An 11,405-nucleotide genomic window follows, 5' to 3' on the forward strand; every position below is an offset into this window, starting at 1 on the left:
TATGATATAATTGACAAAGGAACTAGTGAAGATGTGATCCTGAATGATTTGTTAGATGCAATGATTTATAATTTATTTTTTTCTACAGATTTGAGTACTATTGGACTTCATATGATTGCATGGACAGCAGCAGCTAGGTTTCTTTTTTTATTTGTTTTGTTCAATGACCTCTTTTGCTTGCAACATTAATTCAATTAGAATAAGCTGATTAAATTGATGCTGTCATGTGATTCATGTGATGATTTTTCCTGAATAAGGGAGTGTCCCTGGTATGCCTTTTAGTTCATGGCAATAATAAGCACATAGCCATAGTCTATAGATGTTATCACAAGGGATCTTGAAACAGGAGGATGGCAACAAAGAGCTGGTTAGTGTCCTCTTTGAATGCTTGTACTAGATTGATTAAGATTAAATTATTCATTAAAAGAGAAGAATGTCAGTGTAAGGCATCAGGAAAGCTGAATTGCTGCAAGCACATTTTGGATTTGAATTGCTGCAAGCACCTTTCCTGAAGTTAATTACATTTTTGTTGTGTTTGGAAGCACCAATCCGTTGGATTTGGAGTCGGAAGAGATTCAGTTCAAACTTTGAACAAACCAGATGTTTTTTTAATTCCAAATTCAAGACACCAATTTGGTGCTCCCAAACATAGAGGTAAATAATTCGTTGTAACGTTGTACATAAATACCCAGCCAATCTTGTTACCTAGCGGTATTTTCTCTGGTGAGCTTCTATGAGTTGGAATAGCTAAGATGACACCATTTTATAGATGTCATAGTTTATTAAGGAGCCCCTAGCCTAACACATGAATAGGATTGAAGTACTGCTAAATAAATTTAGCAGAACCTATTTTATTTCACTGATACAGATATGAATACTTGTATTAAAGATCTGAAATTCAAACATGAGAAAATAGTGGTATGCAAGAAGTGTCTATACACAGCAAGAAAACAGTTGGTTTTATGGCCGCAACTCCCCATTTCCACAAAGAAGCAGGTAATAAATACCTAATGAGGTCCCATGTATCATAATCCTCAGTCCTTATTCTTGTTTTATTTTCCACAGGAACCCAGTTCCTCTTTGTGAGCTAGGATATGATTAATTGTAGAATTTATAGCTCTTTGCTTGAAGAATGATGTTCCTTAGTCCTCCGATAGGCGATAAAGTCATCAGAAGAAGTCCGAGTGTGATGCAAACCTGAAGTTCATCAAGCCAAACAGATCACAATATTTTCAAGTTAAAAGAAGAAAATACTGAAAATTTCGAGTTGAACATACCCAGTTGGCACACCAAGATAGGCTGAACTTCCTCGGTTTGTAGATGGCTAGCCACATGATGCAAGGGAGCTGAAGAAACGTACAACATTAAAATCTACATTGTTTGGTAGTCAAACTGTCCCATCCTCTGCTGTAGCGGGTTCTCAACAGAATTAAATCGTGTTTCTACACATTACTTCAAGTTGAAAGTAGTAGTGTTGAACTCGAAATAATTTAAATCTAGTTTCTTGTTGAAACTAGATTTGATTGTGTTAAGCGCACCTACAACGTGGTGCTCTGCGCTGCAAAGGATCTTTGCTCATTATATATAGGGTTGGAGAGTAGCTTACAAAGTAAGTCGTTGGGGCAAAAGCAAATCCTCCAAAGAATCCAAGAAGTCCACCAAAGAAAGGGAAGGAAATGGCAACGAACATTGTGAATCCTGGAGCCAAACAAGAAACATCAAATACAGAACAAAACAGTCCCAACCTGGTATAATCTATATGCTCCCAAGTGACAGTGGAAATTTACTAACCCACGTATAGATTTCGGGTTATAAAGCGTAGGGTTATTGAGGGCTTGAACTTCAATTTCTTCACCAACAGTGTTTCTATCATGTCGAAGACTGGCATTGCATAAATCTACATTACACAAATGAAACAAACTATGATCAGTACAAGGATAAACGAGAGAGTGCTGAATCAGACACAAGTTTGAAAAGAACCTGATAACTTCCAATAACATGGACAACAACAAACATGTTAGCCATGGCGATAAGCCATGCCGGTTTCTCTAGTGAGATGAGGATGTTGTCTTCGACTTTGTTTCCGAACATCCGGTATCCAACTAGAGCGACCGGGAAATAGCACAAGGCAACAACAATATAGGCAACAAGCACTCCTTTCCACATGGGTCCCTTGGAAGGCTTCTCAGGTGTGGAAGGGATTGTTGCTTGGATCTCCAAGACCACATTGTGGCCTGCATAGGCAAAAGCTACGTCACCTAGGGCAGTAAAGAAGTTGAAGACTGTTCCTGATGTGCTTTTCGCTTTGTAACCATATTCAACATCCTTTTGCACTCCCTTGTGGACAGAAGCTGTCCAAGCAATGGTAGAATAACTTCACAACAATAACAACAAAGTTAGCACAATTTTCACTAGAAAACAAGGTATAGAATAGGTTTTCGCAAACTTATTAGAAACAATCACTCAAGGTTGAAGTATTGTGTTTCAGTTTCTCTGTCCAACTTGTTCTTTTCTCTCCATATCCATCCAGAACAACCATGGAAAGAACTTTCTAGGATAATCTCTCCATATCCATCCAGAACAACCATGGAAAGAACTATCTAGGATAATCATGAAAAGGTTCTGTTTTCAATTTTCCGAGAATAGAAAACTGTTTTCATAGTTACAAACCAAGCAATCCGACATTTCACTGTCCAAAACAATCCAGATAACTAGGAAAATGCGTTTTTCTCAATAACCTCAGTTCACTAACCAGAAGAACCACGAAAAGGTCTTTCTTGGTAACGTCAGTTCACGTGTAGATGACTGTGATATATGTTCAGGATTGGTACGTTGGAATATTCAAGTTTTCCAGCACTGTTTTTCTTATCTATTTCAAACTTTTGTCACTTTCAATTAGCAGTTTTACAATTGTGCTTTGGTAATCTTTGCATTAGAAGCTGACCCTTCTTGGCTTCTTCACTTGTCGTTGTGTTGCACTGCATATATACTTGTATTCACACACACACATGTATATGTCATTGTTTTCATTTGCCTTAGAATTCCTTTTCATGCTACTACATAAGAGAATAGTTGAGAAACAAGGTAATGAAATGGTATATGCGAAACACTATACATACCTCAAGGACATAACTGCTGCAGCCAAAGAGACCCCGGAGATGGAATTGAAGTTGGGAAGATGAGACAGAACGAAATGGACAGAGGCGAAGATCATTATGAAGTAGGTAAGTTTGATTTCTCCGCAATCCTTACACACAGTCTCATGGAATTTCTTCAGAGACTTCCCTCCAGTCACCATATACACTATGTTCACACCAACTTCACAGATTAGCTGTTGGGGTACCACAATATAGAGACCGAGCTTTTCGCCAAACGCATGCTGACCGAGCTCATGGTACCTGTCGAATCGCTTCCCAGGGACCATCTCATGCATCTCAACCATTTGCCATAGTGTATATAGAGTGATGAGCCATGATAGAACTAGTATAACTCCACCAGGTCCCCTAAATCAAATACAAAAAAAAAATTCACTAGTTTAGAAAATAGTGATTATTGTAGTTTTTTTTTTTTTTTTGGGTAATTTTGATGGTTGTTTCATTGGAGATACCGTCTTTCATACTTTCTGAAAACAGTTTTCTGAGTTCAGAGTTGCAAACTAAAGCATGCTCTTCAAACATCTATGTTTCTATCATTATGACTATTTGCAGAAAACTTATTGTAGAATGATCAATCTTCTACATGAGTTGTTGACATGAACATAATGACGGTCTTGACACATAGGTTAGTGCCATTTTTCACTTTGAATTGTTTCCGAGTTCGATACATACCATCCGAGTTGTGCCATGGCGTAGGGAAGGCTAAGGACTCCGGCTCCAACCATGGCGGTGACATTGTGGAAAGCTGAGTACCACCATTTCGCGTTTCTTGAAGAAGTGATCGGAAGCCAATCATCAATAGCCTTCTCTGCTGCTGTTTTTTCATCAATCTGCAATCAAAGATAGTACATGTGTTCTACTAATCAAAACTTAACCATTAGGAAAAAAAAACTGTGCTCTATTCTCACAAACAATTGTATTTACTGCCATCAGTTTTGATTCTTTCGAGCATATAAACATGTCATTAGTGTAGTTTGTGAGATTTGTGTTCCTATGCTATTTGTGAAGACATGACTATCTTTTATACTTCATATGTGGTTAATGCACAACAAATAATGTTTTAGTTGGTACCTGCAATGATGACTTGAGGGGTTCTGACTGCAACAGAGAACATCACAGATAAATTGTTATATTCAAAAGCTTAATTTTAACATGCAAGAGAATTCATAGAAATATTAATCAGAAAATAAGGGTACATTTGGTTTGTCATTCTGAAAAAAGAACTGAAAATCAGAAATCTGTACAAAAGTTGATTCAGTTTTATGAAAACCCAGCTATAATAATACCTATTTTTTTTTTTTATAGTTCTCTTAAAACAATTCTCTGTTTTCTTAGTTCGTGAGAACTCTTTTCGGAGTTATAAATTGACCAGGCCCTAAAAACCCTAATTTCATTTCTTTGAGAGAGAGATTTACCTCGGTGGTGGTTGGAGCATTCTCGTGAGTTGGAGCGTCAGCTCCCATGGCTACGCGCAGCAAAGTTAGTATGCAGAAGAAGCAGAGGAATGTGTAGCAGACAAGAAGAGAGAACTAAAAACACAAGCAAATAATGTGAAGGAATGTTTAGCAAACTAAAAACACAATAAGTAATCTAATCTGCACTTAGGAAGTATCGTTAGTGTCCATATAGATATATACAAAGAGAGCAGTTTGGAGAGATAGTGAGAAAGTATATTTTTTTTTAGCCATTTTGCCGAATGGAATCTGCAAATAATTAAACAAATGAAACAAATGTGTAAATTTGCAGCTGTCTTCATCTTTCTTTCCTTGAGAACATCATACATGGTGACAAGGTCAAAATGGTGAGCAAGCCAGCAAATGTAACTATATATATTTTATATGAATTTTGCTGTTTCAATATAATAGAATTGTGACATACATGCATATATATATATATATATATATATATATATATATATATAAAAAACACTTACGCATATATATAACACTTAGCGTTCGTTTGGCATGCAATGTGTTTTAGGCGTTATATTTTTTATCAATGCCAAAACAACATTACGAACAGTTTTGTAGCACAAGTGTTTTGGGTAAAAAAATTGAAGCCATGTTTAATAACAAAAATTTGTTTTGAAAAATTCACAAATTTGCTTTAGTTCCTCCGTTACAATACCAAAGCACACAATATCACCAATTTAGTTATATGAGTTTTGACCATTTTTGACCAAAAAAATCTATATGTTATGAACTATTTCAAAGTAATATCAATTTTCCCAAACATAATATGGGTCCAAACTTAAATATTAATGTCATAACACTTCCCAAATGGTCATATTTATATGAAGTAATTCATTAATGTTAATTGATATCAGATTTATTAATTTTAGCTCTAATGATCATCACCGGTGCCGTTAAGTACTATAAAAATTCATCGATATCAACATCATACAAGTCAATCTTAACGAGGGGTGTGCTGTAAATATGGATTTACTAAAATTGTAGTGCTATGAATTATTTGTTAGGTTTTGTATTGTTCTCATCAATCATAAAATTTAAATTTTGCAAAATGAAAAAAGAGTGTAGTAACATCACAATTTTTTTCAAAAATTGCAGCTATTGATAAATTTAGAATCATCTGATTGTTTTGATAATTTCCGAACATGATCTTCTCAACACAAGTAATTTCTGGAAGATTCAGAAGGCACTTGTATTTCACCAATTAGAAACGAAAAATAAAAGAACAAAATAAAACCAAACAATCATGAAAAAAAAAAAAAAAAAAAAAAAAACAATTGAGGCCTTCAAGGTGTTTTGTTAGACAATTCCAAGGCCACATTTCTTTCCCATAAACTGGCAATATCTATGAAATCTGAAAACTACTATCCAAGGTTTCATAGATTGCTAGGCGAAAATCACCGAAACATATAGCCATTGCCACAAAGTGGAGGGAAGTCTCGCACCAACTTCCAACCAAGTAATTTTCGATTTGAACGTAAAGGAAAAGTTTAACGGCAAAGACTCTCACCTCACATCTTGAAGGTCAGGAGTTCGAATTTCTTTGGAGGCCACGGTGTTCAGAAATGGTAGTTTGTCTTGTGAGAGTGGGTAGCTGCCCCGTTTAGGTGTATTTAGGAGTGTAAATTATTGAATTACCCTCGTTTGTATTAATATATATAATTAATACTAAAACTTTTATTATTATGGAATAGAAAAATGATACTAAACAAACTAACAGGGCATCTTAAGTCATAATTTATTATAATGTAGAATGGTGTTTCGGAGCTGAATTATATAGTTTTTTTTTTTTTAATTTTTTATGGTAGACATCCTAGTTATGACATTGCTTTAGGCAGGCAGCCAATTGGTCATCCAGTAAATACAATCAATTTCATCACAAAAAAACTTATAAAAAATTAGATGTCATTGTAATAAATTTTAAATGTTTAGTTACTGTAATATTTGTCTTAGTGTAATTTATAAATTTTAATAATTAAATTAATAAAAAGTTTTCCCAATTCAACTGACTAAGAAGGTAGCAGCCTGCATGGAAATAATTAATGTATCAAACAAAAATATATACGGAGTATTTCTTTTGTTTCGTTGAACAGCAAATTAACTAAGTAAGCAATCTTTGCTCATGTAAATGCTGAATGTAAGTTCTTCTCCCTCAAATTAAGAGCATCTCTATATATTTTATTATGATTATTATTATTGGTAAAATTGATATATCATAAGAGATTTATACTTTGAATTATTTATTTTTAGTTTTATCGGTTGTTTTATACCTTTTGTGTAAAAATATATTCACCAATAACAACCCATCAGTGTTATGTTTAGACTCCACATAATTTTTAATGCAATGGAAAAGAGAATGAAATATGTTGACGTGACTGTATAAAAAAATTGTGTAAAATACATAAACAATTTTACACATTATTGTCGTGACAGTATATCTTAAGAGACGATTGGAGATAGATAAAAAAAATTTACACATCAAGCAGGGTATATTTTACACAAAAAGTGTTTTAGTTATATAAAAATAAATAAATAAATAAAAAACTTTGTTTATAAAATAAAAATAAAATTGTCAATTTCCAACTACAATCCTCCTGTCTGGGAATATTGTTTGGCTCTTGTTGAGCCACGTTGCCAATTTGGAATACAACGTTGGCCCTGCTTAGAAGCATTTATATCCCAACTTTTTTCTTTCTAACATGTCATTATTTATTTCTTTTTTATTTTTTTACTTTAAAAAAAATATTGAGACGTTAGTCTCGTACCACAATATTTCTCTAAGGTACATACCGACTTTTTCCTTGATATGCATCTTTCACCTTTTAAATTTTTAACCTTTACCATTTTAATTCAATGGCACAGATTTTAACCTTTAATTTTAAAATTTTATTTTTTCAAAACTCGCATTTGAGTCGAATCAGTAACCATTACAGTATCGTTATTTGCACCGAACCACCCAACTTATTAAACCCGTCTTCCTCGTTGTTCTCCCCCAAAACCAAAAAAAAAAAGAAAAAAAAAACTAGGGTTTTGTTTGTTCAAAGCTTGTTTCAAGCGACGAATTGCAAGAAAATGTCAGATTACTTACCAAATGATGCGTTGTTCGACTTATTATCTCCTGATGTGTTGATCGACGTCCTCACTAGACTACCGATCAAAACCCTCGGCCGGTGCGCTTGTGTCTGCAAATCATGGTACTATTTGATCACAAACCCTAGTTTCATCACCACACACCTCAATCGATCATCTCTTGTAAACAACAACCACCTTCTACTAATACTCGGAGGCTCCTCTTACTGTCATCTTAAAGAACGTTACTTACTACTAAATGAAGTGTTCGATAAATATGCAGAGTTTGAGTTTCCAGTGAAGGCTTCAGGCAGTTGTTTTGAGATAATCGGTAGCTGCAATGGGCTCCTATGCATCGTCCATTGCAATAATGATTGTGGCTCTGCCATCGGGGTTTATCTATGGAATCCAACGATTCAGAAGTTGATGCGTCTTCCGCCAGCACGTTTGTCATCATTATTACAGGGTTTAATTAGGCAAACCATGGGATTCGGCTTCGACCCAGTGACTGATGACTACAAGGTTGTCAGGATTGTGTATCCGGGTGATCGAACTCTTCCGCAGGTTGACATTTTCAGTCTGAGAACAGGCAGATGGCGGAACATCAGCCATTTGGGTCTTCAATATACCATCTCCGATCTGGCTCCCCAGGCTTGTCTGAACGGGGCTGTACATTGGCTTGCTGAAGGGTGGGTGATCGTGTCATTCCACATGGGTAATGAGGTATTTAGCGAGATCGTGGTGCCTGATGGCAGCGGATTCGGTTCACCTGGTAGTAGTTCTCTTGTTGCTAAGTTTCAAGAATCACTTTCTCTGATTCATGTCCAGACTACTAGTAGCAATTTTAATTGTTGCATATGGGTGATGAAGGAGTATGGCATATCAGAGTCTTGGACAAAACAGTTCAATATTGATATGGATACACCCTTGATCAAAAGTGTAGCTGGGATTACATGGAAAGGTGAACTTCTACTTGCAACAGGTTGGAGTCTGACAGCTTATGATCCCAAAGTCAAACAATTTGTTTCTCATGAGTTGGATGAAGAGTATTTTCCTTTTACAGGATATGGTTACTCATTTTATGCAGAGGATTATATTGAAAGCCTAGTTTTAGTCGCTTTTAAGGAGTCACCTGTTTTGCTTGAAGAAACAAGTAAGAAAAAAAAATGCATGAAAAAAGAAAGAATGAAAAGAAGAGCAGAAAAAAGGTCAAGGCCGAGATATTGATATCTTTTTGTGTCTGATGTGGAAGGAATTCTTTCAAGTCTGTGATGAGGGTGGACAATCAAAATGAGGAAGCCAGACAAGGTGGAGAACACTTGAAAGAGTGGAAGTGGCATACTGAACTCTTTCCCTGTTTTTTTGTTACTTTTACTTTGCCTATAGTACCTAAATTGTATGCTGACGCTCATGATGCTTTTGAACTCTTGGAGCATTTGGGCTTGATATGTCTTTAGATGTTCTGCCGAAAGTATTTGTTATCCATTATTGCTTATCTTTTGAGCCATATTATATTATATGAATTAAGTTGTCAAGAGCAGCTTCTTGAGGTCAAGTTGCTTGCTGGATGTCATACCAAGCATTTAGAAGTCACTAGCTGATTATATTTTGCAGGAAATCATAGCTAGTTTTCCTTTTGGCTTGGATCATTCTTGTCAAGGTTAAGGCTGGCGTGTTTTGCTTGCTAGCCAATCTCGAGCTCAATAAATGAGCGATGTTCACTAATCTTAAAGAGTCTTCTCATGATTATCTGTTTATCAACATGTTCGTGAGTAATGAGTAAAGCAAGGATTATTCAAGTTTGGCCCGCTTACTTAATGAGGTTGAAAATGTTTATTAAATTATGCTTGTGTACTGAGCTAACTAAAATGGACAGAGCTCTTGTTTAGTTGAGCTTGGAACGTGATGAGGCATGGAGATTGCTTCTTTCACTCGGCTAATGGAATAGAATCTTGCTTTTATTAAGATATGAATTGGTCACTCGTTTGACCCCTACTTATGGGCCATGTGCCCCTGACATAGTACAATTAGCACCTCTATTTGGTTAAAAGACTTACCTCTACATATCTGGCATTATAGTAAATTAATTAACTTAAATGATAGTCCAAGACCAGTGTGCTATTCACCCCCTCATTGTTCTGCTCTTCCTTTGACTCGATGGGGATGTATGGCCTTCATGCCACTTATTAGTTATTACCTTGTTTAACGTTCAACCATTTCCTTTTGCCTTATCTAATTGTCTAGTTCTTACATTTCTCTGATACCCTTTTGGAAGGCAAAACTTTAGAGGAGATTTAGCTCAAATAAGAAGTGCAAAACAAAACTGGAAATTCCAGTCAACCAGAAATGAATCTGGCTTTTATAAATAGCCCATGAATTTGTTCTGTTTTCTTTGAAAAACTAAGTTGGTTGTCTTCTATTTGGAGACAGATGATTATTTTATTTTATTTTATTTATTTATTTTATTATTATTATTTTTTAATTCTTGGGGAATGTAGCCATGCTTGTTTGGTGTTTGCCAACTTATCCGGGCAGGTTCTTTTTTTATTGGTGATGATTTGTTTAATATCCTCTATTGGCTTTATAAAAGTTTGTTGATAATATAATTTAACCGTCTGATTTTCACAAATAAAAATCAATTAGTTTTCTAATTTGAGCCCAAAAAATGTAATGCATTTGATAGAAGCAGTAATTAATCAGCTAAATATCTTCATTGATCGATGCAATATGAGTTTTTATTTTTCTGTTGTTTTCTTTTTCCCTTTCAGTATGTCATAGACATGTATTATGTCCTGTTATTTGAGTTAATAACATCTTTGATATGATGGGTTTCTTGATGGTACTCTCAGCTGCTAGATCTTTTTTGCTTCAGTACACTTTTTAATTGATAGTGGAACCATTATAATGACTTCAAGTTTGATGGTAGTTATATATATATAACTACTAATTTTGTTAGCTTGTGTAATTTTTCTTGCTACTAATTTTGTTAACATGTGGAGGGTAAAGCTTTCTCACACATCTTCTATTGTGTCATTTTACATTTATTAGCAATTTCTATAGTGGCCGTGATGTTTATCTTCTTACCCTTATAAAGTTGAAATTTAGTTCCTCTAATTGGCTGGTTATACCTTCTTTAGTTGGATATATTTGGTTTCTGGTGATGGTATGATGACATACTAGGCTCTTGTAACGGTTAGTATTTGGTTTATGGTGGTAGTATGCTGGTGTACTATCAATGAATTTTATGTTTGAGATAGAGTTTTTGAAAACCTTTTAGAAAATCCCAAGTCTTATTGTATTTTGAAAGAGAGTTTTAGGGCATTGGGAACCAACCCCTTGGCCTCGATGGTGTAGAAGACCAGATGCCTCAAATCTTATCTATTGTTGATTCATCAAATCTGATAGTTTATTTTCTCTTCTTTCTTGCAGTCTATTCATCTACATGTGGCTAATTCTTTTTATGTTCGTGAAGCATGGTTTACAATGTAAAAATTCATGTGAATTATTGATACTCATGAATTGTGGCACAGGTTGGATAACATTGATTGGGAGAAGAATTCAGAGCTTCTTCTTCTCCTCCTCCTCTTTTTTGTGTCGTTTTACTAACCCCCTCAACTCTGCTTATAACATATTTTTGTGAGCAAATTAGTTAGTTAAGGCTCTATTTGAATGCTCTATTGTTATGGAGCAAAATGGTGATATCAAGTTCTGT

The 11,405-nt window shown here is 35.0% G+C and overlaps 2 protein-coding genes across 2 annotated transcripts; one reads left to right on the plus strand and one right to left on the minus strand.

The window, feature by feature from the left end:
• Window positions 1–929: 929 nt before the first annotated feature.
• LOC132267399 (lysine histidine transporter 1) lies at window positions 930–3,954 on the minus strand. The gene is made up of 7 exons (XM_059768563.1): window positions 3,828–3,954; window positions 3,120–3,503; window positions 1,981–2,374; window positions 1,792–1,897; window positions 1,607–1,698; window positions 1,278–1,346; window positions 930–1,197 (listed from the first exon to the last, which is right to left on the minus strand). Exons 1-7 carry the CDS (start codon window positions 3,878–3,880, stop codon window positions 1,099–1,101), a joined length of 1,197 nt encoding a protein of 398 aa, XP_059624546.1. The 5' UTR covers window positions 3,881–3,954; the 3' UTR covers window positions 930–1,098.
• A 3,428-nt stretch (window positions 3,955–7,382) lies between these two features.
• LOC132315680 (F-box/kelch-repeat protein At3g23880-like) lies at window positions 7,383–9,186 on the plus strand. Its single transcript, XM_059814023.1, has one exon. It carries the CDS (start codon window positions 7,478–7,480, stop codon window positions 8,918–8,920), a length of 1,443 nt encoding a protein of 480 aa, XP_059670006.1. The 5' UTR covers window positions 7,383–7,477; the 3' UTR covers window positions 8,921–9,186.
• The last annotated feature ends 2,219 nt before the right edge of the window (window positions 9,187–11,405 follow it).

Source organism: Cornus florida, unplaced genomic scaffold (assembly GCF_030987335.1).
Source record: "Cornus florida cultivar Cherokee Brave unplaced genomic scaffold, ASM3098733v1 CherokeeBrave_3.0.0_Hap2_Chr07, whole genome shotgun sequence".
Classification (NCBI taxonomy): domain Eukaryota; kingdom Viridiplantae; phylum Streptophyta; class Magnoliopsida; order Cornales; family Cornaceae; genus Cornus; species Cornus florida.

What these genes read in the sequence shown, in the direction of transcription:
- LOC132267399 (XM_059768563.1), bottom strand. Translation starts at nt 3,880, where the DNA reads ATGGTTGGAGCCGGAGTCCTTAGCCTTCCCTACGCCATGGCACAACTC. An exon ending in GCAGCAGTTATGTCCTTGAG is followed by an intron (nt 2,375 to 3,119) that starts GTATGTATAGTG and finishes ATTGTTGTGAAG; the next exon opens with TTATTCTACCATTGCTTGGA. An exon ending in TTGCCCCAACGACTTACTTT is followed by an intron (nt 1,347 to 1,606) that starts GTAAGCTACTCT and finishes ACGTTTCTTCAG; the next exon opens with CTCCCTTGCATCATGTGGCT.
- LOC132315680 (XM_059814023.1), top strand. Translation starts at nt 7,478, where the DNA reads ATGGCACAGATTTTAACCTTTAATTTTAAAATTTTATTTTTTCAAAAC.